The sequence below is a fragment of the Lepisma saccharinum genome, chromosome 11, assembly GCF_977018435.1.
Source record: "Lepisma saccharinum chromosome 11, izLepSacc3.1, whole genome shotgun sequence".
Taxonomy (NCBI): Eukaryota; Metazoa; Arthropoda; class Insecta; order Zygentoma; family Lepismatidae; genus Lepisma; species Lepisma saccharinum.
In genome coordinates, this window is record NC_139239.1 from 36,270,521 (window position 1) to 36,297,719 (window position 27,199).

Consider the following 27,199-nt stretch of genomic DNA (forward strand, 5'->3'; position numbering starts at 1 on the left):
CCTCGTTTGTCTGTAATGGCGTCTTCAAAATGGCGGCCATGATCAAGATTCTATTCCTGTTCATTGCACTTATTTATCATTCATGACATCTTATTCCACCTAATTTGCAGTTTATAACTATATTATCATAATAAGTAATTAAAAAGACTCACTTTATCAAATATTATTAGATATGGTGGCCAATATGGCCGCGAAAAGTCTAAAAATAACCCTTTCAGCAATGTGATCATGTTTGAGATCAAACCTTATGTTTTGGAGGTTCTAGATCTCAAGGGTGGCATCAAAAGTAGTGTCAGACTAAGCCCACGAAATAATGTTAGTTCAATTATTTTATAATGTGTATATATACAGGGTGATTCAAAAGTCTGACACCAAAGGACAAACTGCGTTATTAGTGCAGATGGCGAAATATGGAAAGAGGGGAAAGTTGTTGGAAATATCAGGTTTTAAATATAATGTGCTTCAATTTTCAACGTAGCATGGAAGGCTCTCTCCCTCTCCCTCCCTCTCCCCCCCTCTCTCTCTCTCTGTTTCTGCCATGCATATACTGTTGAGCTGGTACGAGCCTCGACTATAGAACTCACATTGCCTTCTTGCCACATGCTTCGTCCTTAAAGGGACCACTTAAGTTATCGCAAAACCGTAATGCACTCAGTAAATTGAGAATGATGGCGCCAAATTAAAGGCAAAGTAAGAAGTGCTTGTGTGTGTGTGTGTGTGTGTGTGTGTGTGTGTGTGTGTGTGTGTGTGTGTGTGTACACAGAAACACATACACATATGCACAAGCACACAACTACTAAACCTGTAATTGTCGCTAATGTTTTCTGAAATAGAGGTTGGGACCTCATCCCTCGCCGCAGCAACAATTACGGTTTTTATTGTGTCTTCTCCGCGTAGAGGGAACATAGTCTGGATCATCTACACGTTCATCGTCCGAAGTGGCAGTGACGTCCTTGGACGTCCTAAGGAGGTACTTGCGGTTGATAAATACGAGTACCCTGTTGACACGTATTTTTAAGTCCTTTGTATCTCTCTCACGATTCCTGGCAGTGCCATCAAGTTCTTCTGGATGGTCTGAGCGTTTGTTCCTCTCATGTGCGGCAGTCTCTTGGATCTCTGATCTTGTAAGAAGTCACACTCTATTTTCAGAATTTTCACGGCACACTGGCACTTAGTACAGTCCTCACATTTGCATGACGAAGTGTAAAAAACATCCTCTGTAGCCGTTTAAAATGACTCCACTTTCTTCCGAAACTGTTTCATCCTCTGGAGCTCCAATTCTCGTAGCTTAACTTCTCCAAAATTCTCTCCGTTTGTCATGCATTTTCTTCGGAAGCAAACGGAATGTTCCATTGCTGACTGTGGACATGGATATTCTCGCCCACAAATTTCTTGTTATCTTCTAGAACAAGCTCTGTCACGTCACTAAATGGCGGTTCCCGCCCTCCGACAACTACACCTTGTCTGCGTCTCGTCACCTCCGCTTCCCTCGGAAGATGAGAGCTTGTTAATGGTGATGAATCGCCCAAGAATGGACATCGAAATTTGATTTCATTTTAAAGTCCGGTTTATGCACAGCTATGGCACCGCGCACCAAAAACTGAGATTTCGTAATTACAAGGTGACGACGTTACCAGAATACCATCACGGACGTCTGGACATCGGATCTTCAATCTGGTTTCCAGTGTCATGATTCTCAGATACTTACACAAAATATAACACAAAAGTAATCCACAAACTTCACTTTAGTGCTATCAATAACCAAACAGATTATGCAATCAACTGCCAGCAAGTCATCGACTTGATGTGGTGCATCCAAATTCTGGACGAAGTAGGTACAGAAATGCTGTTTGTAACACCAGAGGGTAAGGTCCCCAGTTGTCCAGAGTATCGCCAAAATGGGACTAAAGATTGGATGTGGATATCGATGCCCTCCATGCGTGCCACTGGCCTGTTGGCTGTGTGCCAGAGGCGTCTGGAGGAGAAGCAGCGTGATGTAACCCGAAACACAAGAATCATTACATTTTTAATATTTTTTTCTGCTGGTTTTGGTCCACTGCTTCCATCCTCTCCATGAACGGTACCAAATGTCTTTCCTTATTCATTGACACACACAACTTACCTAGGTACTCGATACGGCGAACATAGGGCACCGAAGACAAAGTCTGCGTGAACCCTTACCCTCTTAATCGTCATTTTATTGTTGGCATTTCCGGTATGTGCCAACAGAAGATATTGTCCGAGGGCAAATATATATTTAGTGGTGATCTACCCTGATCAGAAGGGAAAAAATAAGACCACTATCGTTTCGAAATTTTATCCTTTGTTCACATCACTATAGTACCCTAATTATCTATTTCAGAAAACGTTAGCCACAATTACAGGTTTTGTAGTTGTGTGCGTGTGTGTCTGTGTTTCTGTACACACACACACACACACACACACACACACACACACACACACATATTCACTTCTTACTTTGCCTTTAATTTTGACCATCATTATCAATTTACCGAGTACATTACGGTGTTGCGATAACGTAAATGCTTCCTTTAAGGACAAAGCATGTGGCAAGAAGGCAATGTGAGTTCTATAGTTGAGGCTCGTACCAGCGTACAAGCTCAACGGTGCATGCTACGTTGAAAATTCAAGCACATTATATTTAAAACCTCATATTTCCAACAACTTTCCCCTCTTTCCATTTTTCACCATCTGCACTAATAACGCAGTTTGTCCTTTGGTGTCAGACTTTTGAATCACCCTGTATATATACACATTATAAAATAATTTAACTAACATTATTTCGTGGGCTTAGTCTGACACTACTTTTGATGCCACCGTTGAGATCTAGAACCTCCAAAACATAAGGTTTGATCTCAAACATGATCACATTGCTGAAAGGGTTATTTTTAGACTTTTCGCGGCCATATTGGCCCCCATATCTAATAATATTTGATAAAGTGGGTCTTTTTAATTTCTTATTATCATAATACAGTTATAAACTGCAAATAAGGTGGAAAGAAGATGTCATGAATGATAAATAAGTGCAATGAACAGGAATAGAATCTTGATCATGGCCGCCATTTTGAAGACGCCATTACAGACAAACGAGGGCTTAAAATCTTGGGGTCTGGGGCGTGGCGTTTTAGGTTGGGGAATTAATGTAGTATCCGCCCCCAAACGGCACGTTCTCCGCCGGAAGTGAAATATTTTCCGGTGTTCCGACCCTACTAAATGGTTTATTTAATGATTTACAGTCTAGTATCCTTCCCAACAAGCACAAGAGTTCGTAACATTTCTTCAGGTCTTCACGGACCCTCCAATTCTCTCATTGATTTTCATGTGTTGCTTATCATAATTGACTGGGTTGTCCTTAATTCAATATCCGAAACAACGCATTACAAAATCTAGGCAAAAAAAAATCACCTCAAGCGCCCAGCGGTTGTCTGTGATTACGGTTTCAGCCGGCAGTTCTAATAATCATGGTCGTATTTAGAGGAGGGTTTTTAGTGTCTCACCCCCCCCCCCCTTTCCGCTGAAACTAAATCAAGTTAAAATGAATAGACGAGAAAGAGAATGACAGGAAACTATCGCTTAGGAGTTCTCGTATTACATTAAAAATAAAAAAAACGCGTTAAGTGATCAACCAGCGATCACACCACAGAAGTTGCCGGGTTCAAATTACGGCCTGAGCATGGGAGTTCTTTGTGAGTGTGCTTTCATCAGTAACATCACTAGGGAACGGAACTTTATGTGCTAAAAAACTCAGAAATATTTATTTTTTATGTGTCATAAATGTTGAAAATATGTGATAAAAACAGGAAAATATGTGACAAAAATAAAAACATTTGGTAACAAAAACAAACTATAACATGCATTTTAAACACCTGAAATCAGTTTCTAAATGATTACCTCTTAGTGAGCTATTTTTTGGAAGAGTTGCAGTGGATCACCATAGTTTGTTTCCAAATTCTCCATTGTAAATCTGTCACGATTATCTCTAAAAAGCATCTTATATTGTGAGAAAGATAGCTCCACGTCACAAGAAACAATTCTTGCATATTTGAAGCACGAAATGTCACTAACGCTGAAGTTTTCCAAAGCTTCCTCTTCCTCTACTTCACTTTCCAAAACACGTGCAATTTGGCACAAAGTTTGAAAACCTTGTTTTTTCCCAAAAAAATCTGTACATTTAGACATTTGCACTCGTGCGTTAGATCCAGTGAATTATTTCAGTTTCGTTTCTACTATACGCGGACGATTCAAGCTTTCGTATGGAATTGGAGAGAAAGGACAGGTTTCTTGAGATGTATGCCAATTCGACTTTTAAGGAGGGCTCCATCAACAGTTCTTGCAGAATTCTTCTTTGTCGAGATCATTTACAACAGATACAATTTTTTCAAAGTTCTGGGCATAACATCTGCATCCAACCAAGTGCCCCATCGCGTAACTACAGGTGTAGGGGGAAGGGGAACTTCAGGACATTTTTGTTTAAAAATGTCTATTCTTCTAGGCGACTTGATAAAAACTTTCTTCCCATTTGAAACCAGTTCATCGACATTGGGATAAAGAGCTCTTATCTTTTCACATATTCTATGCAACGCATGAGCCACACATGTAACGTGCACCATTTTGGGGTAGCTAACAGCAAGGCCTACTGCATGTAAGCTGCAGCATCTGTCAAGAGAAGAACATTGTCAAATGTTATGCCTTCCGGCCACAATAGCTGAATTGCTTCATTAAAAAGCCTTGCTATCGTTACGTGTAGCCAGCCCCAGCTACTTACAGCTATTTTCTCCCAATAGGATCGTAGGCGAGGTGCCAGAAGTATGCCAGCGAGGGTTCTTAAAGACAAAACAAACCTAACACTCTCGATATGAAAGAGGTGCGGAGAATAAACATTTTTCCTTCGAGGATTTCGAGGTAGATGAAGTCAATGAGCGATTTTATGCATTTAAAATGAAAATTCGCAAAATATGTATTTACATACGGAAAACTGGAAAATATGTGTTTTTATGTAAAATAAAATTTGCTGTGTTGACATATAAGGCTATGATCAGAATTTTGGCAAAAATGAGGGTCTCTATCTTATCGCAGAAAAAACATTTATTTACCTGAAGTTCCTTTCCCTAAACATCACTCACTCACTGGAAAGCAACGCTAAATAACAAGAAGAAAAGCATAATAGCATTTTAACCGCAAATCGAAGCTTAGTTTTAGCTAAACATCTATATGCTTTCTGAGAATCTTGCCTATAGAGGCCTAATTCTAGCTTCCTTTACTTCTAGCAAACGAAGAAATTACGCATATTTATTGATTTCTCTGCAGCAAATGTGAGAAGAGGGGGTGAGGACATATACGTCGAAGACACGCGTAGAAAGGTAAATGCCCCTTTCGCTTTGGAGGAAGCTCGAGGTTACTCGGGCAGTATGACTATCGATTTCTACATGAAACATGAAACAAACAACTCTTCTTTAATGACTCGAATCGTGGAAACACATGTCAAATAAATGACAAAACTTAGGACGTCAACCTCATGTATCCAAATACATTTATCTCAGCAAAAATCATGATTGTTTGGACTTTTACTGTATTTTTCTAAGTAAATTAGACAAGTGCGAAGACTTTCACGGATGAGTCTGTACCTCGGAGGGGATTCGAACCCAAAACCTTCGGAGGCCAGATCGTAAGTCAATGGGGCTTTATTTAAGCAACAACACTTTATTTTCCTCTCGTCCCTTCGTTAAATATATGCATAAAAACTAAGTAAAGAAACTATTTATAACTGGGAAAGTTGTTAAAGAAGCTTCAGAAAAGTATTCACACTCTTCTAATCAAACTTATCGCTAGACAATTACTTTTAACAGTAATACCTATAACTTTCGTGTTTTCACCGATGCGGTAAGTTCGAGGAGTAATTAACGATGAAATATAAGAATATGTTCGCCTCTTAAATTTTATTTACTTATATAAGCCTGTACACCATTCAAACGCGGTGGAAATTCTAGGTAACGAAACTTACAAGAAACGAAGTTTTTCTAAGTTTTCATTGATTTTCGAAGATACTACGTTGTACCGTACAGCTGTGATTCAACTTCCCCCCTCCCCCCGCAAAATATTACTAAAGAACGTTACTTTTTGTCTGCTGGATCTAACATTCTTTTTGTTATTCAATAAATATTCGATTCTTGATCTATTTCACATTCGTTTCCTAGCCAAGCCAGTTCTTTCTACACATTTTTTTGCAATATTAACTACACCTAAGCTAGATAATGAATACGTTCTGTTATATCCCTGTTCTTACACCCTATTTTTACCTACTCAAGTAATAATAATATATTATTAATTAATTTACTTATTTAATTAATGCCATTAATCTAATGTGAATACTGTAATTTCATTATTTATATTATTATTATTATTTCTGAGACTTTGTACACCCACACACACCAATCCAACTCAAAATGTTTAAATGGGAATGGGGTTATGTGATATATATATATAGTACGCTGTTTTCTCACACCTGGAAAATGATACATATGTTACAATTTTCCGGCTTTGTCCCGGCAGTGGGTCCTGAGTCAACCCAGCCTCAAATTAAATGGTATCGTGGGGGGTAAAGGCGGCCGCAGCGTGGTGCTGATCAAATCATCTCCAAAATGGCCAACATCGAAAATATGTGGGGCCCTATCCCCACAATCCCTAAATGTGCCTTCATGGCACAGTGCTATGTGCACAGGGAATTTAACTTTTATTTTACCTGTATATATTGTATTCGTTCCTGTACCTTTGGGTAACTAAGTATGTTTCTTACATACGCATATACGAACCCTCTATTATGTCAATGGCTGAGGGCCCCCTAAAGACTTACTTGTCTCCGGGCCCCCCTCGCACTGCGGGGTTTTGCGGCTTGTAGATTCGGAACTGGACTAGCTTAAAACTGTGGGTCTAAATGCCGGCAGATGAGCTCTCACGGGCAACTTGACCGTGAAAAGCACTGTATCTTATATATAACGGTGTTAAGCTGTAATTTCTGCAGTCAATTTTTGTCGGTGCATATACCAGTAATATTGTTTTAGTGATCAGGATAATATCAGTAGTCTTCTTATTATTCTAGCCGTTTTCATTTTGCATGTTAACATGATCACAATAATAATTCTGTACGCTAGGATTTTGTTTTGTCTATCTGGCAATGATCAGAGCGATATTGTTCTCTTAATTTTCTTTTATTTTAGCTCCATAGGAAACAATACAACAAAACATATAATAGAATGGAATCTTTATTATTTCAATTTTTCATTCCTGGTAGTGTGGGTAAATAAAAGTTTCAGTAAAGTAATTGCTCATTTCGTTAACGCATAAAATTGTTTAGAACTAATGATACGTAAAAGTGCTTGTGGAAAAGTTAACTCAAAGGTATTTTATATTCGAAAAGGCAAATGAAGTCATCTTTAAAAATATCAGCAGTTAATGATTCTCTTTCTTTCCTGTTGCAGATGAACCTACTTGAGAGAGTAGAAGCCTGGGACAACCCATACCTCGTGACCCTTGACCCCTGCGGTTAAAGAGGTCATGCCTGCCGCCAAGGTTCATATCATGCCAGAAGACTACGTTGCGTCGGCGGCGGAAACAGGTTAGTAATGCTTTCTAGTACATAACACAACCACGGTTATATGCGTTATTTTTTTATTTTTAAAAAAGGACTGATAATTACAAGTAAGAGTGGTAACACATTACAAGAACACGATAACTTCAATCTGAACTACTGAGCAGTGATTTGGGATGGAAATGCCTTGCTTGGCTACTCCCGCTCTCCTGGTAAAAATTATTTGTTTGACGAAACAATTACGAAGATTGCTTTTAGCTCCATTAAGCGACATAAAAATATTCTCGGTTTCGATTAATACCAGTTATAAAATAATACTTGAATTATGCTACATTTAAGGCAGACTTTGTTTTATATTTCAGCGATTCCCAAAGTGTGCGCCGCGGCCGCGAAATGTTCCAATATTTTCACTGGAATGACACTTACTTGATAGTCTAACTAACTAACTCTCTAGCCTTCTTAAACCCGAAGGTTCATGACTGCAGCAACACGGGCCTTCCATCTGTCCCTTTCCTTACATTGTCCCTCCATCTTCGTCTTGGCCTTCCTACAGATCTCTTACCATCAGGTTTCCCAACAAGAATCTTGTAAACTCCTCTTTCCTCTCCCATTCGTGCCCACATGGCCTGCCCACCTAAGTCTTCTTGATTTAATTATTCTAATAATATCTGGACATGAATTCAAATTATGTAGTTCTAAATTATCTCCACTCACCTGTCTCCTCATCCCTTTTAGGTCCAAATATTTTCCTAAGGATCTTATTTTCAAATACTCTCAATCTATGTTCCTCTTTCAATGTAAGGGACCAAGTTTCACACCCATATAATACCACAGGCAAAATTACTGTTTTGTATATTTTAACTTTCAGTTTCTTAGATATTAAACGAGAAGACAAAAGTTTATGAAGAGAGAAGTAACATGCATTTCCTGAATTAAGCCTACTTTTTATTTCCTCTTTAATATATTTTTCATTTCTTAATATTACTCCTAAGTATTTGAATTTGGAAACTGGTTCAAACGAGTTGTTATCAATAATTAGATTTTTATTATTACCTAACACTTGGTTTCGGCCTATAAGCATATATTTAGTTTTCTCTTTGTTAACTTCCAAACCTATCTCTTTAGCAGTTTTGAAAAATATTTTAGCATTATTCTTAATTGTATTTATATCATCCCCTAATAAGTCTACATCATCTGCATATACTAAGAACTGAGTCAAACCATTTAATTTTAATCCTTCTTTAGTTTCTTTTACCTTCCTAACAGCATATTCTAAGGCAAAATTAAAGAGCAATGGAGATAATGCATCTCCTTGTTTTAACCCATCATGCATTGTAAATTTGTCAGACATATTAATACCCACACGAATTTTACTTTCTGTTTCACTGGTGCATACTTTTATCATACTAACAAGCTTCTTAGGTATTCCAAACTCGACTAATATATTATATAATTTATCTCTCTTGACCGAATTATATGCTTTTTTGAAATCAATGAATAGCTGATGGACATTTTGATTATATTCCCACTTTTTTTCAAGTGTCTGTCTGATGTGAAAAATTTGATCTGTAGTTGATCTGTTACCTTTAAATCCACATTGATAATCACCTATAATTTCATTAACAGATGGGGTTAGTCTTGTTAAAAGAATGTAAGATATTATTGAGAGTATGGATGGCCAGATCCGGATCCGTTTGGCTATCCCACATGAGAGCATCTGTGGAAAGTAAGAATGTGTTTATAACATATTGTTACCTGCTAATATATATATATATATATATATATATATATAGTGTGCGTGCGTGTGCGTGCGTGCGCGATTTGTAATTAATACACTTACGTTAGTCTTACAGTTTGTAATTATATAACACTGCATATATTATAATGTTTTATTTTAATTTTTAAAACTGTAACTGTAGAACAATTGTATAATTTTTGTATATCATTTCTATCTTGTTAGATGTGTTAAAGGTTTCATCCTGGAATGGAATGTCTCACATTTATGTGTGTGTTTCCATTTCCAATACATTCGAATGAATACATATTCGTTTCAATGGCGTTTACAAAATCACCTCTGACATTTTATGTTAAACAAGTAAGATTATTTTTGTGCACGAGTGTGTTAGCCGATGAGTAGCAAAGTATTTTAGGAACAACTTGAAAAAAAATCTTGTAGGATGCTACGCCCCTTGTGGGTACGTACTTACATGTTATTTACCACAGCTACAGATATCTTAATCTCAGGGGATAGGTTCTTTGTTTGAGAATTCCAAATAAGAAAGCGTTTTATAGCCAAGGGGATATAGTTAAATGCGGATCTATATTCTGAGAACTATACAAAATACAGAGAAAAATATATAGCGACATTGAAATATATCGAAAATTTACATCGGTTACATTCTTCTTGAAAGGAAATCTTCTTCTTTCTCTTCGTAATTATGGAAAGGCTTCTTCTTCTCTCTCTTGATTATAGAATAGGCTTCTTCTTCTTTGATTATGGAAAAGGCTTCTTCTTCTTTTGATTATGGAAATAAGCTTCTTCTTCTTCTTTTCCTTTTGATTATCGAATAGGCTTCTTCTTCTTTTGATTATGGAAAAGACTTCTTTTATTATTTCTTCTATATATAAGAAATCTAGTTGCGTCATCTCGCTTCCTTTTCTTTATGCCCTATATATGTTTTCTTTCCCTTTCCCCGTTTCTTTGGCAAACGATACATGTTATACTTATAAAGGAGTAGGGTCGACTAAACTGACACTAGCGCCACCTCCTATGTAACGACCAGAGGGGAATAACCAGGATCGCTAATAAGAAGCGCTGCCAATGGCCCAGTGCGACTAAAAAAGAAGCGCAACCGTAAAGTGCTTCGGGGCGTCTAATTGACCACAGCGCCACCGGGGAACGGATAAATGCAAAAGCTGACGATGTTCTCCTCGTCAGAGAATCAAAAAGAAATTGAGATACATTTCTGAATTCATTTGCTCGCTTAATAAATTTCCTAAACGTTTCATATGCGGCTATATTCTTAATTCTTTTAAATTACTATATACATCATTCTATTTACTTCTATTATAGTATTTGAACTCTTCTTTTATATATTTCTCAATTTACTATAATATATATATAATCCCTCTTCTCCGCTCCTAGTTTGTACAATGAGCTCTGCTCTTTTTTATATGGCGTGCTGCCATCTATCGTCGATTCCGAGAAACCATTCCTCCTTTCAACCTTCATTGTGTCGTGTGAAACTGGCACGTGACACAATATCCCCCTCCTTGAGGATAAAAATTTATATATTGGGAAAAATCTTTTGGAAACAGATAAATTTTTCCACTTTCTCTACATCTCGTTTGACTTTTCTCATTGGTTCTCATTTCTACAGCTTACATTGCTTTTCACTTTCACTGTGAAATTATATCTCCTGGCATGCAGCATTTTTCCTCATCTCTCTATTTCTTTCTTCTTTCTATTTTCGTTTCTAGATATCTTATCACCACGTTCCGGAAATATTCGTGACCTCTTATGTTATTTTTAGATACAAAATATAATTCTTCAATAGTTCATCTCCTGCAAGTCTGCTCGTCTAATCTCTCCAAGATAGTCTTTACCTGACGATGTCCTGCCAAAATAGTAATTTTCGTTTCACCCTTTTCTTCTTTCAGCAATCTCTCTACAGATTATCAGTTAGCTCAGATTTTTCCGTTTTAAAGAACTCTCTCTCTGTTTCTAAGTTGACCATCTAAGTGTTTCCATCAGCTACAATAATTCTTCACATCAGCCTGAATTTCATATCAGCATGTATCTAGATATATTTATTTTCTGGGATTACAACCCATTCTCGGAATACAACCGATTCTTCTTTAACTTGTGGGATTACAATGCATTCTCGGAATACAACCGATTCTTCTTTAACTTGTGGGATTACAACCCATTTCTTTTTCACTTTTCTAAATACACAATGACATTTAGTCGTCCAAGCTTACAAAGAATTCATTTTACTGATACTGTTTGATCTTCTTTCATATCGTCTTCTCCTTTTTCCTGAGAGTTTTCTTCATAATTAACTTCCTTCTGTGCCTAACTGTTCTCTTCTTTCTCTTCTGTTCGTACAATTGAAAAGTTTACTTCCATTTTCCATATTACTTTCTTTGGCTTCTTTCCTTTTACAGGTTTCATCTTCCACTATCGGTCTCATTGTTCACTGGAGTGGTGACATAAATTAGCAGTTATTATTCTTTCTTAACATATTACTTGCAGAATGGAATTTCCTCCAACGATGGGTATTATATCTATATATCTTCTTACAGGAACTGACATTAAAGAACTAAAATTTTCTTCTTTCAAATGGATCATTAATATTCACCCCAACTAATAATTCCACGAATTTTTCTTCTGGTGATCTGGACGTTTTTCATATAACTTTAATAATTCTAGAAACGTCTGCTTGCCAGTCTAAATAAGTCACAACATCTCCTTCCTTTGCACTATTCAGTCATATTTGTTTCTTCCGATTCTTTTAGATACTCGTTGCTTGTTATTATCTTGTTTCTCTTTTCCTTCCTCTTCTTTTCTTCTCTTTCTTCTATTTTCTCTTCTATTCTTCTCAAGATCCTTCTTCCTCCTCTTCCAAATTTCTTCCAGTAAAGAAATTACTTTCATTTCTCTCTTCTTCCAATCTGGTTTCTGCCAAGACTTCTTCTTATGTTCTACATCTTCATCAAATGCATGCTCTCCTTGTCTTTTCCGTCTCGTCTTCTTCTTCCTTCTCTTTGGCAAAGTAGCATCAAAATCCATTTGATCTATGTCGACCCTTTTTAGCATATTCTTAACTTTCTTCAGGTTCTTTTCTATTTTTAATTTCTTTCTCTTCTTCTTCTGCCATATCTTTACGTGAATATATCTAAATCTCATTTTACTTTTCTTCCTTCTTTGTTTACATCTTCTGCTAGGCTTATGCTTCTTTTCTTCCTCCGTCAAAGACTCGTCACTGGAAATTTCTTCTTTCATCTTCATTTTGACATGGATTTCTTAATCATTATATTGACAACTAAATTTTTCATCTCTTTCTATTCCTCTTTCTTCTTCTTCTATTTTCTCATCTTCCTCTTGTTTGACCTCTTTAAGTTCCTGAGTGTTTTCTTCTCGTAACTTTATAGCTACTTCTTCTTTCTTGCTGCCATGCTCGTCATTGGAACTTTCTTCTTTCATCTTCCAACTTCTATCTTCTATCAAGACCTTCGCTTCTTCTATCTTGTTTTCGTTTTCTTCTATTCTGGAAACATCTACTTCTGTCTTGCTGTCATTTTCTTCTGTTCTTGAAACGGCTAATTCTATCTTGTTTTCGTTTTCTTCTATTCTGGAAACATCTACTTCTGTCTTGCTGTCATTTTCTTCTATTCTTGAAACAGCTACTTCTATCTGAGAATCGCTTTCCCCTGTTTTCCTTTCCAGACTTTCATTTCTTCGTTCATTTTCTTCTCTAATCTCTGAAACCTCATCCTCGCTTCTTCTATTCATTTCTAAACTCGTGCTCTTGATCGACGGCATTGTTCCTTCTATTATTCTCTCCCTTTTGTCAAGCAATTCCATCATCCTTCTGTGGTGTTCTTTTTCCTTTCTATTTTTTCTTCAAGCATCTCCATCATCCCTCTATATAACTTCTGGCACGTTTCCATCACGGTCATTTCTTCTATTTTCTCTTGTTTTTCCTTCACTATAGTTTCTCCGTTCTCGTCCTCGACTTTATTTTCTTCCTCCATTTTGGCTTTCTCTCTTTGCTTTCTTATTCACAAATCTGCTAGCCGCAACGTTGGTCGCCACTAATGCTACGCCCCTTGTGGGTACGTACTTACATGTTATTTACCACAGCTACAGATATCTTAATCTCAGGGGATAGGTTCTTTGTTTGAGAATTCCAAATAAGAAAGCGTTTTATAGCCAAGGGGATATAGTTAAATGCGGATCTATATTCTGAGAACTATACAAAATACAGAGAAAAATATATAGCGACATTGAAATATATCGAAAATTTACATCGGTTGCATTCTTCTTGAAAGGAAATCTTCTTCTTTCTCTTCGTAATTATGGAAAGGCTTCTTCTTCTCTCTCTTGATTATAGAATAGGCTTCTTCTTCTTTGATTATGGAAAAGGCTTCTTCTTCTTTTGATTATGGAAATAAGCTTCTTCTTCTTCTTTTCCTTTTGATTATCGAATAGGCTTCTTCTTCTTTTGATTATGGAAAAGACTTCTTTTATTATTTCTTCTATATATAAGAAATCTAGTTGCGTCATCTCGCTTCCTTTTCTTTATGCCCTATATATGTTTTCTTTCCCTTCCCCGTTTCTTTGGCAAACGATACAAGTTATACTTATAAAGGAGTAGGGTCGACTAAACTGACACTAGCGCCACCTCCTATGTAACGACCAGAGGGGAATAACCAGGATCGCTAATAAGAAGCGCTGCCAATGGCCCAGTGCGACTAAAAAAGAAGCGCAACCGTAAAGTGCTTCGGGGCGTCTAATTGACCACAGCGCCACCGGGGAACGGATAAATGCAAAAGCTGACGATGTTCTCCTCGTCAGAGAATCAAAAAGAAATTGAGATACATTTCTGAATTCATTTGCTCGCTTAATAAATTTCCTAAACGTTTCATATGCGGCTATATTCTTAATTCTTTTAAATTACTATATACATCATTCTATTTACTTCTATTATAGTATTTGAACTCTTCTTTTATATATTTCTCAATTTACTATAATATATATATAATCCCTCTTCTCCGCTCCTAGTTTGTACAATGAGCTCTGCTCTTCTTTATATGGCGTGCTGCCATTCATCTATCGTCGATTCCGAGAAACCATTCCTCCTTTCAACCTTCATTGTGTCGTGTGAAACTGGCACGTGACAAGGACTAACTAATGAAAAATTTCTTTGTAATCGAAGATCATAATACCTTTTAAGGTGTGGTAATATTATAATGGGATTGAGATACGAAACCCTCGGATCCGGAATTTTCGGATCCGGATCCAGATCTGAAACTTTCGGATCCCGGTCCAGATCCGGAATTTTTGGATCCGGATCCGATTCCGGAATTTTCGGATCCGGATCCGTTTGGCCATCCCTAGTTGAGAGTAGAGAAATTCCACGGTAATTGTTGCAGTTCATTTTATCACTTTTTTAAAACACAGGAACAATTATGGATTCTTTCCACTGTTGAGGGATTTCTTCTTTATTCCATATTAAACAAATTAATTTATGAATTTGACATATTAACGAATTTCCACCATATTTAATTAACTCAGCTGATATTAAATCAATGCCAGGTGCTTTGTTATTCTTTAGCCTTTTAATAGCATCTTTAACTTCAGTCAAGTTAGATTCTGGAACTAAAGGTTCTGCTGCGTGTACTTCATTTACTTCTGATTTATCTCCTACATGGACATTTAAAAGGTCATTAAAGTAGTTCTTCCATCTATTTAGAATATCGCTTGGGTCAGCTAGAATATCACCATCTTTATCTTTTATCAAGTTTACTTTAGGTTGCCACCTCTTTCTAAATTCATTTACACCTTTATATAGATCTCTGATATTTTTGTTTTTGCTGTTTGTTTCAATTTCGTTAATTTTGCTTTTCAAGTAATCTCTTTTTTTAGTTCTAAACGTGCGGTTAACTTCTCTCTTTATTCTATTAAAATTGCTAAGATTTGTATCATCAGAGTTATTTAACCACCTAAGTCTAGCCTGATTTCTTATTTCTATTAGATTATGACATTCATTATCAAACCATGGCTTACTTTTTGTTGGTTTATGGTTGGTTTATACTTTCTTTAGCTGCTGATTCTATTGCATTACGTATGTGCTCCCAATTCTTATTTACGTCTGTTTCATTTATATTTTCATCATCATTTAAATCCTGCAAAACATCAAATCTATTTGACAGTTTAATTTGGTAATCTTTGTTAATTCTTTCATCAGCAAATTTTCCTGTATTAAATTTTAGAACTTTTAGATTTTGTTGCTTATGATTTATCACTGCGAGTCTTTCTCTTAATTTAGCAATTACTAAATAATGGTCACTGGCACAGTCATCACCTCTATGTGTACGAACGTCAATTATAAAGGGTGTTTCACTCAGGGCGGAACCCTGTATTTCGGCCATAACTCGGACACTAATAAAGATATTACAACGAAATTTGGAGTGGTCTCACCTCCGTTCACGCGAATTCGGGTGACAGCATAAGAAGTTCTGAAAATGGGCACCACTTCGACGCGACAATCAAAACAGCAGCGTACCTAGACATCTTCAACTGCTTTGTGAACAAACTAAACGATGAGGGATTATCCATTGGTTATTTCCAGCAGGATGGAGCAACACCGCACACCTCGCGCGAAAGCATGGCCGAAATCCGGTCTTTTTCGGCGACCGCGTAATTTCCAGGGGACTTTGGCCACCGCGCTCGCCCGATCTCATGCCGCCTGATTTTTTTAATTTTTTTTTTTGTGATGACATTTGAAGTCGCAGGTTTACGCCAACAAACCGCGAACCTTAGAGGCCTTGGGAGCAAACATCAGTGCGGCCTGAAGGAAAAAAAACCTGACGTACTGAGACGTACTTTCCACAACATGGAACGCCGCGTCCAATGCTGCCTGGACGCCAATGGTGGCCATTTCCAACACTTGTTATGATGTCACCCGACTTCGCATGAACGGAGGTAAGTCCACTCTAAATTTCGTTGCAATATCTTTATTAGTGTTCGAGTTATGAACGAAATACAGGATTCCGCCGCGAGTAAAATACCCTGTACTAGTATGCCTTCTCTTATCAATGAGAATATGATCTATCTGATTATGAGTTTTACCATCTGGAGAAGACCAAGTATATTTATGGATATCTTTATGTTTAAAAGTGGTACTTTTAACAATTACATTCTTTGAGGTTGCAAAAGTAATCAATCTTATACCATTATCATTACTTAATTCATGAAGACTTTCTTTACCAGTCGTGGGTTGAAATGTCTCTTCTTTGCCAATCTGTGCATTACAGTCACCTAACAGAATTTTCATATCATACTGAGAAAATTTATTAAAGACCTGTTCTAACCGTGCATAAAAATCATTTTTAGGCTTGTTAGTCTACAAATGGTTTTAGTACTTTCTACATGTAAAATGTTTCTGAATTTGAAACGTGCGTTTATTTTTTTTAACTTAAAGCAAGCAACCTATACTAACCACACTAATTGAGCGCTGCAAGTGTTCCGACTTGGGCGCCGCGGAAAGTTTTTGAAACACTGAGGGAGCCGTGAAACGAAAACGTTTGGGAACCTCTGTTCTATTTGAAAGACTATTGTATAAAATATTCCCTTCAAGTTGTAATAACTATACTCAATATCTATATGGTAAAGCATTGTAAATTACCTAATGAAAATAAATAATGATAAAATCTGAAATTGTCATAGTCCCAAAACTATACTCACGGATGCAGAAATCGTTAGCTACGACTCTCAATCTATACATGCCATCAATGTGTGACCTCTTCTGACACGTATAAATAAAACAATTACTTCTTTTTGAATGAACCAATCTGTCTTTACATTTATAAATTGCGAATTTGGAAGAGGATTTTCCCGCTGCAATGCCACAGCAAAATTGAATCAACAAAGAAAGATGATGGAGATTACGAACTTCACTACGTGGAAAGCTGCAAATCTTTAAGCCAGCAATAAAGAATGTCTTTCTGGTATTTTTATTTCACTTGTCCTAGAGTCTTGGAATGCTTGTAACCTTCCGGCAATGCGTTTGAAGTCACGGATGGGCTTTGTACGTCACAGATCAACTGCGCAATAAATGAACGCATCCACAGCCCATAAAGTTTAATGGTACGATGAAAGAATGTTTTACATTCATTCAGTACCTTGGCCAGAAATTTTGTACGAGGTAGGAGATGCGAGTCCATTTCCTTTTTGGCTGTTCTTGCTAAATTCTCTCATCATTTCAACCTCCCATCCTTTTTTTTTCCTTCCTTAAGAATATCTGGATACGAGCGATTTCATTCTAATGAGCCCCCTTTCTCTTTTGGAAAACTACTCTTTATTGAAAAATCTTCATAGAAAATAACCATTTTCTCACACGCGTCAATAGTTAGTCAAGATATTACAAAGCGAAACACAAACAAAATTGTATTAAAATGAAAATTCTATATTTCATTAGCTCAATACTATTTCCTGAATGTCAAATAACTCTGAACATACAGAAATTGATCCAGAGTTGGATGCGGTACATGTACGCAAGCTGATTCTTAGCTAACCATAGGAACAAGAAACAGAATTCTCGAACCAGTAATCCCTTTTGTAACCTTTTGATTTTTTTTTATTGCTAAAAAGTGTGTGATGTACCCAGGAAAGGGATTATATGGTACTTGAGTACATGCTACTTGCACCTATTGACAAAATCCTTGACTTCTAGTTTTGTCAACCAAGATTATAAGCCACTAAAACGTAACTTTTTCACTTCTCCTATGAAATCGCTATTTCCAAAACTCATCAAATGGTGCACACAACATTTAAGGATCGCGGTTGCGAACCACAGATTAGGATGGTGCTAACCTCAAAGTGCGGATTATGACTACGATAATTTCATATAGTCTTTTCTTCCTGGAATTCTGGAAACAATTTCGCTCCGACTTGAGTCGTTAATTAATTTCTTGAATTTCCATTGTGGAATGAACAGGTAAGCAAAAGTATTAGAGGTATCTCAATAATTGAGGCTTCCTGTACAGGAAATCCGATGTAAATATCTCTCCTAGTTTTCATGTCATAAGCGATCGAAGTTAGGATTGCGCAATTTTTTAAACACACTGTATGTTAGATCAGTGGCAGTATAATTGCTTTCTTCTTGGAGTGGACAAAATAACTCTTATAGGCTACCAAATGTTTCTTGGTTAGATTCACTCATGAAGCCCGTGATTTATTCAGGAACACAAATAACAATTTACATTACATGAATTGAAGATTTATTGCTAACTTTAGACGTATGGCCGAGGAGTAACAAATTTATTGACCGATGTATTTTTACAAATAACAAAAAAGTATTCAAGTGCAATGTGCTTAAATGTTTGAGGCAGTAACGAGTAAGGAATACCACCAAAATCTGCTTCTTATTTTAATTATTAGCAAATGTAGATTCAACTTTATAAGAGGTGAGGTAGAAAAATTTTAAGAAAATATATGCTGTTACTTGAAAATGATTGTCATTACTCTATAAGTGTGCATAATTAAAATAATTTAGTTAGATCTAAGAGATTTTTTATTTTACGATGTTTTAAATTTAATGATTTCTTCCTCCTTTTATTATCTTCCACACACACTTTGTATTTACCATCTTACACGAAAATTGAAATGGCATCAGAAACAACATAACACAAGCATCACAAAATCGCACATGAAAAAATTGCCCATACCTCGTTAACGGTTGTCGGAAACTATGTTCCTCCGGCAAGAAAACGTCACTTACTTGAAGGTAGGTTATTGTATAAGAGCGGAAGCGAATAGAAGGAGAGCACTGGAGAAGGGAGAGTCTTGTAGTGGGATTGTGAAGAAGTTTCACATGGTGTGGGTACTAGAAATTCAAGTTGATTATGTATGTGTGTGACCCCTGATGGTTTTAATGAATGCCACATGAACCACCCCCTTCTCCTCCCTGAAACATTATCAAATACCACACTGCACAACTTTTATTAATCGATATATGTATTATAACCGGTGAGGACATATTGTGTGGGAGTATCAAAGGGTTATATATATCGACATTGTCAGTTAAAGGAGTGTTCCAGACAGATGATCAGAACGATCAATAGACTCTGCCAGTAAGCACTAGAATTTTCCATTTTGAGTGACCTTCTCAAAGCGAGTCTTCCTTAAGGAATAGCTAATAACCTCTAACCATACAGCCGACTACATTCAATATGAGTGCTTGCGTGTTGGCAGGATAGAGGTTATAACTTTCCTCCCATGTTGAAATTGTGCAAAACTGACCACAAACTAGAAGCGACCCTAAGTGAAAGCAAGGCGGCTGTTTCGGATGAAGTCTGTGGCTTGGAAAATCCGGAGATCTTAATTTTGGTTCGTTTACTGTAAGTAGAAGAAACAATATGATAATAAGCAATTAATTTATATCTTAAGTATTAGTTTGGACAACTTTCGCTCGAAAATATTCGCTCGAGCGTGATACGCTCGAATACATAGAATATCAAATATCATTTCAATGTGACAATAATCGTACAAATATGTGGGTAAAAATTCATCCTGGTAGTTTCAGCTCATTCATTTTCATATATTGTTATGTATTGGTAAAATACACTAAATTACATTTTACATGGAGATGATGACTATGTTCACTTCAGTTTCAATTTCACTGCGTCTTTTACTTAACGATCCATATTTGAAAGCCCACTACTACAAGAAAATTACGGTTACACGTGAACTACTTGGTTTCGATCGTATACCGATCGTTTGAATGTTCGAGCGTTATTCACTCGAGCGAAAAAAACTGTGTCTTGAGTTTTGTATCATTCCTATTTACGTTAGATACACTGAAAAAAACACTGGTGCTGACCGACACAGAGAGTGGTGGGACTTCCGAGGTCCAAACCACGTTTTGGTGAACCTCGGTGGTGTTACAATGGTGCTGATTACAACCATTTATGTGTTCTTTGAACACCAGTGAGGTTTTTTGTTTTTTTGCAAAGAAAAATAAAAATTAAAGTTGGCAAACACCGGCATCTTTGATGAAGGGCGGATGCAAGAGAGTTGCACTTTCTCCTGCTAATATAACAATTAATTTAAGCCAATAGAGTCGCACATCTTGAGATGGTGCCAGACTAGAAGCTAATTTGCTCTGATCCTCCTTCCCTAATTTTCACACAGCCTAATTGCTTTTGGCAGGATACACAATTTCAGTTTATGGAGGATGACTGAACGGAAAATAATAGCAATAATAATTCAAAAAGATGCTCTTGGGTGACCAGACTGCTAGAAAGGGGTGGCCAGGGTACGAATAAGAGAGGGGTGCCAGGAATTCTCCCCAAATATCCCTGGCTATAGAGATAAATTATCTCCCCGGCTAGCGATGATTTGATCTCCATAAATGAACGTTACATTTGTAGCACCTACTTCAATTAAAATTACACATGTAAACTTGCTCATGAAATCACCAATAGCTGACAATATAATTATCTGAGTTGCGAAACTCACATCTGGGGTGTCCATCCCCACAAAGCCTATAACGCCTTGCCCTCGCATATATGCATTCCCCGACCCTAATGTTAATTTTGACAATTATGTTACACACATTTTCAGAAACATACATTTAAATACAACTTTGCATTGAAGTCCTTTTTACACAGCTGGATATGCAGTTTTGCGTGGAGTGTGGATCAGACTCCATTCTCTCCCCGCAAACTGCCTGTCTGAATTGTGATAGGCATTTGAGTAACAGCACAGATTAGGGTATATACCCTTATATACCCTAATCTGTGGTAACAGAGTAAATGTTATATTTAATTATGATTATACCGGAGCATTTTTCATATCCAGAGCTGAAGCGAGAGATGTCTACACACGGGGGCAAGAATAGAATTTGGCATTCCTTGGACCAGGGTCTTGGAAGAAATGATATTATGCTAGTTTACACCCAAACAGCAGATACCCGACCTCGTAGGGAATCCAACAGCAAACTGTGTGTGTGTGATACATCTTTACTTAATAAATGTTACTTGATCAACAGCTATGGTAGTAATAATCTGACAACGATTTCTATGCAGCAAAACTGAAAACCGCTTCCCGATTCAAATACCATAATATGTTAAATGCACCTACATATCTGGTTGGACAATTAATTCATGTACTCTCTCCAATTTACATATATGCATATCGACGAAATTCTCTACATTCACCCGATATGTCTATGCACAGTCTGTAATTGAGTGTACAATGTAAGTATGTAAAGTATATAAAGTTACTATTCACTAGTGTTGCCCACGGGACGAGACGGGACAGGCTTTTAAAAATTCGAGACGAGACGAGATTGATCATGTGTCCCTTTGACAAACGAATATTTTCGAGACGAGACAGCTTTTCACAGCATTTCCACGAGACGAGACAGGCCAAAGTCTCGTCTCGTGGGCAACACTACTATTCACGTATCATTATTCGTTAGTATCTTGTATATAAACTCAACTTGAGGTAAGATCTTCTGTCGGCAAACCTGTATAATTATAAACACAAGAATCTAAATACTAATTCATATATTGGTGTAAATACACAAACACACACTACTTTTGACAAAGCAAAACAAATTTCAGGTTCTTCAATGAACTAGGCGAATGAACTATAAGTAGTTAGGGTTTTCAAGGAATATTTGCAACTTACTAATAAACCCGTAGAGAATATCAGGGTTATCGATATAAGTACAATTTATGTCCGTACCTTAACGTTATTGGTAATATTTAATAAAGTTATAGCATAAGACTTATTTGTTATGTACTATCTTGTATATAATACAACTTGATGCAAGATATTCTGTCTGTATTTCTGTGTAATAATTATAATAATAAACCACAGCAACCAAAATATTAATTCATATATTGGTGAAAATACACACACACATATGAATTCACACTAATAGGTTTTTCTCTATACTTGAAACATGAAATCAGAGAAGCACACATTTAGGTCAGCTAAGAAATCTAACCCTTAGCAAAGGTTAGATTGCTCTAGTGCGTGTTCAAGTGAAGTGAATGAGAATGCCTTTAAATGTGAGAATCGTGAAGTCGAGTTTTACATTCTTTGTGAAGGATTGCATAAGGATTTTAACCCCACTCCAATCTTTGTTCCTTCCTCTGTGAATTATTCATAATGTTTTAAGCACTTAATATGTTGGTTAGATCAGATGAGAGGAGGGCCTGTTTCATATGCATGTTCTGCGCCTGACAAACACTGACAAATGAATTTCTCAACGAGACAGCCACTGCGGACCTAAGGCACAAAAACCGCCAACGCAGCACAAAGAGCGGTCGATGAAGGCATCAGCACCAGGAGCTCCTTCATTGTCGAATTGTGACAGACGGAACTTCAGAATATCCGAGATATGAGAGAAACAAACAAGTGTTTTGTTAAAATAGATTAAATAATTTAATTCTATAAAGAGTTTCTAAAAACTGAAGTATTAGTAGAGTGGTTCGCCACTCCAAATCCATTTTGTTAAAGGAGTTCACTGAAGGAGTAGTTTGCAACTTTTCTGAAGTGTTAATTTCTCCGAACCAGCATGCTTGTGGGACCAATAATTCATCAAATTCTAAAAATGCACTATTTATTTGTGCTACTCTACACATAACAACTTTTTGGTATTCAATAAATAATCCATTTTAAAGATTTCTTGACATTAATTTATTTGGTTGGAAAGCCTGATTATATACAAATTTTCGTGATCTAATCTTGACAAAGTAGAAAATTCTATTGTAGATATTTCTTCCCTCATATTTTGTTTACCTGTTCACGTAAAAATAATTATTATTAATAATAGTAATTAACCCATTCTAATAATATTAACAAACTGATTAATCAACCCATTAATTATAAGCATTATTATTATTGTATGTTAGGTACTCGGTTCGGAGCCCTCCTGAAATATAGTCAAGTGCCTGTCAAGGGGCCTAGGTTCGATGCTCTATATGCAGGTACCAATTTTAAATTGCAAGTTTTCTGTACTTGAAGTGGAATCAAACCAAACGTTGATAAACTCTTTACTGAAAATTTATTAGTGACTTTTGTAATACACTCGAAAAAAATATGCTACTTGGTTGCCACTAGAATCGAGTGATACTAAAGGCATCTACACTTGATTTTGTATGATGCCAATGGTGTAACAAGACGTCAAAGATGGTGCTGGACAACACCAATTCCGCACTAACACCAAAAGGAGTGCTCTGTGTTACATGGCCGTATTTAGAGGGGGGATTAGGGTTCAAATCCCCCCCGAAACGTCTGGCATGTTGGATTAATGGAACGTCAGAAATCAGACTTTGTAACATATTTTCAAAAATGTATTCGCAGTTTCACAAAAATACAACAGGGAGACAATCCTGAAATGATCGAGCTAGAATTTTCAAACATTTTGATTCTGAAATTTGAGTGAAACGGATTTAATTCTCAGAATCGCAGCTCACTCGCGACCCCTTCATTTTCACTTCTGCTGTCCTCTTTTCAGTGCTGTTCCTGGATCAGGCAGAAAATTTCCTTGTGATTGTCCAAAAATTCCCGTTCCAACTTTTAAATTCCCTGTTCGATATGGGTTTAAATCCCCCTTTATAAGAGTTCAAACCTAGGATATCCTGCTTCATAGCGCGTTACATTCACTATCCTTCACCCGGCTGTCGATATAGTAGATACATTTTTCCTATATGTGGTCCTATAAAGCACATACTTGTATAGTGCATAGCGGTTGTATATAATGCTGTTTGGTAAGTATAGGAACAATATGAGCGCCAGAAAGTGGGATCGAACAGGTCCACAGAACCCCCTCCCCCCAAGAATTCACATCGTTGATTGCAAGTTACAAAATAGCAGAACAATTGTAAATTTTATTGTTAATAACAGAAATAATGTCCAGTTAGTTAGTATTTGAACAGAACAACAAAAGTAAAACGGCGTTACATCGAAATTTTGAGGTTAAAATACAGGCACCTGGTTATGTTTTACCATTTAATCCAAAGAATAATTCATTCCACAGTTTTGAAAATTTCCAAAATTAAGTTTTATGTGAATGGCCAAACAACATAAACTTTATAACTAAAATTTCTAAAAATTTAATAACGAAATATAATAACTGTGCATTTCAGAACACACTGCATGAAACGTAAAAATAAATAAATATAAAGTAGAAAGAGTTGTGCTGCATGGTGTCCTCCTGTTAGCGGACAGTTCATGGAGCGAACAGGGCATTGAGCGGACACAACTTGATTGATATGTTATGTATTGAACTAATCAGTTAGAAAATCTAAACCTCCCGCCCCCACGCGCTGCTGGCAGGCAGCAACCAGTTCATGGAGCGGACACGTGTTCATTGACATCCCTCGCCAACCGGGAAGCTTCATACTTCCCTGTCTCCTGTGAGCTTATTTCATTTTTGTGCGATTAACGTAGCTGTTCGTTCCTGTTAAGTAAGTTCCGAAATTTAAGAATATGGAAATCGTAGAGACCAGGAAAGGGACACCGTGTGCAATGTTAACGGATACGCGTACCGGAAATTTCGCGTAAACAAATCTGCTGTTGTAACGTGGCTTTGTGTCAATGAGAAATCGACGAAATGCAAAGGCATTAAGACCAAGGATGATACAATTTTAATTGTGGCCGATCACCAATGTATGCCCGACCAAACCAGCATTGAAGTTAGGATAGCGCTCTCAAGAGCGAAAAATCGTGCCCGCGAAGACACTACCACTCCAATATGTGAGGTATGTATATCATTTAAAATGGCTCAATCTTATTAGTTGCATTTTAACATCAAAATCGATGTTATAAGGGAATCGCGTTTTTCTTTGTTTTCTTTTCTACCATAAATGTTTTGTCGTTAAATATGTCTATATTGTGGAAGGAATTTGCCATTTTTAGGACAAAAAAGCATTATCAAAGAGGTCACGATTTTCAAAATTTAGCAAATGCACTTTCTATTAAGCAGAATTTCTGTCTCAAAGAAAAGCTACGATGCTAATTCAAACTGTATATTTTGCAAAAAAAGACGATTTTGTTATTTTTTTCAAAGAAGAGTTCCAGTCCGTACAATGCAGAGGCTACGAATTTGCCACACGTGATCCAAAATTTTCGTGAAGAGTTCCTTGTACGCAAATATAAATAAGACACAAGGACTTTAGAAAGAAGCTAAGTATCCCGAGGAAATTGTTCTTCATGAAGAATTGATGAAGATGTCGGACGGAAGCAGCTTTCTTTTGTCTGATGAAGATCGGAATGACAGAATGTTGATTTTCGCAGGAGCCAAAGGGAAGGAGAGCTTGGAACAGCAAAACACAACAAAATAATAATAATAACAATGCGTTTGGAATCAATTAGTTTATTATGAAATTTTAATTATTGTTATTATTTAATAATTATTAGTTATTATTTATATTATTCAAATTTCTTGCGACGCCCATGAGAACAATCATGAGTGACCACCCCCCCCCCCCCCGCCCGAAAATTTTTGCTGCCTACGGCCATGCTGTGTTACACCGAGTATTTGTTGTAAGGCTACAATTATTGTGACTTTGCGCCACACACTTTTCACAAAAGTCGACTTGTTAACATTAACTCGTTGCATATGGTCTCTTTACAGGCAGCAAGATCTGTGGGGAGGAGGCGAGTGCATCCAACAAGGTTGTGAAGCAGACGCCCTACCAGAGGCTCGTGTGGGGCCTGCATCACGACGAGAAGTGGCTGAGGGAGGTGAACCTGGGGAAGAGAGTGGGCCTCTACAGGTTCAGGGGAGATCTGGGCACCGGGAATTTCTCCCAGGTGAAACTTGCAGTGCACCAGCTCACTCGCGGTGAGTGCCAGAAACTTTTGATCACATTTTATCTTACACAATGTATTTAGTTTAAAGCAGGATGAACGTTATCTGTTCACAGGTCAAGTGGAATAGTAACAGTGTGATGTGAGTAAACACACATATGGAAAGCTGACTGGTAATAGAATTGATATTCCATTTCCAGCTTTTGGAAAGTAATTTAAAAATAAATAAATAAAAGCAATTAAAAATTATCTATTTTGAAGAAAAAGTAACTTAGTTACAATTTCGGTTATTCATTTTGAAATATAACTCCGTTAGAGTTGCCTTTTATTTCTTTATAAAGATTGATTGATTTGGTTGATTTAGTTTATTTGACTTCGCTTTTGTGCCCGGGATTCGAACCCTGGACCCCTGGCGTCTTAGCGCAATGTGCTAATCACTCCGCCGGGGGCCGGTTCTTTATATAGAAACTGTAGCTGTTGTTAATTCGTACAACATACCTAGGTATGTATGAACCGGAACTTCATACATACGCTGTTCTCTCCTTTCATTAGATTGTAATAAACCTCATAGTTTAATCATGCAGATATGGAACTAAGAAAATTCAAAGTTAACTCCTATGTTGCAAACAATGACGGCACGCAAAACATTTGCTCCTGTCAAATGTATGCGAAGATTAACATTTTTTTTATAGTAAACGCTAATTTTGTTTTAAATTGTATTTTCTGTCTCTTAGTTTAATCATAACGATGAAGATGAATGATGAAATGGGTGATGGGCAAACACAATGATATATCCATGTCAGAAATGGGTTACAAACCTTGGACGTACATGAAATTTAGGTATTATTATTAATATTATATCCTCGGAGAAATTCTTCTACTTATTACACTGCACAAGTGTATACCTCGCACATCTGCTTTACTCTGTTCAGATTTCACTTAATTACAGTCATCCTCATATTTTCCTGTAATTTTATCACCAAAATCAAGGAAATTCTTGAAAAAATGGGGAAAACTTTGGTCACTAAATTTAAGTT

General features: G+C 36.9%; 1 protein-coding gene across 1 annotated transcript in view; it reads left to right on the forward strand.

Moving 5' to 3' along the window:
- The window catches only part of LOC145994724 (serine/threonine-protein kinase NIM1-like), a 159,643-nt gene that overhangs the window by 95,397 nt on the left and 37,047 nt on the right, over positions 1 to 27,199 (forward strand). Inside the window, exons 3-4 of the mRNA XM_083130927.1 lie at positions 7,497 to 7,633; positions 25,987 to 26,196. Coding sequence (XP_082987053.1) covers positions 7,573 to 7,633; positions 25,987 to 26,196 — 271 coding nt within the window. The 5' untranslated portion in view covers positions 7,497 to 7,572. The remainder of the gene's footprint in view (positions 1 to 7,496; positions 7,634 to 25,986; positions 26,197 to 27,199) is intronic.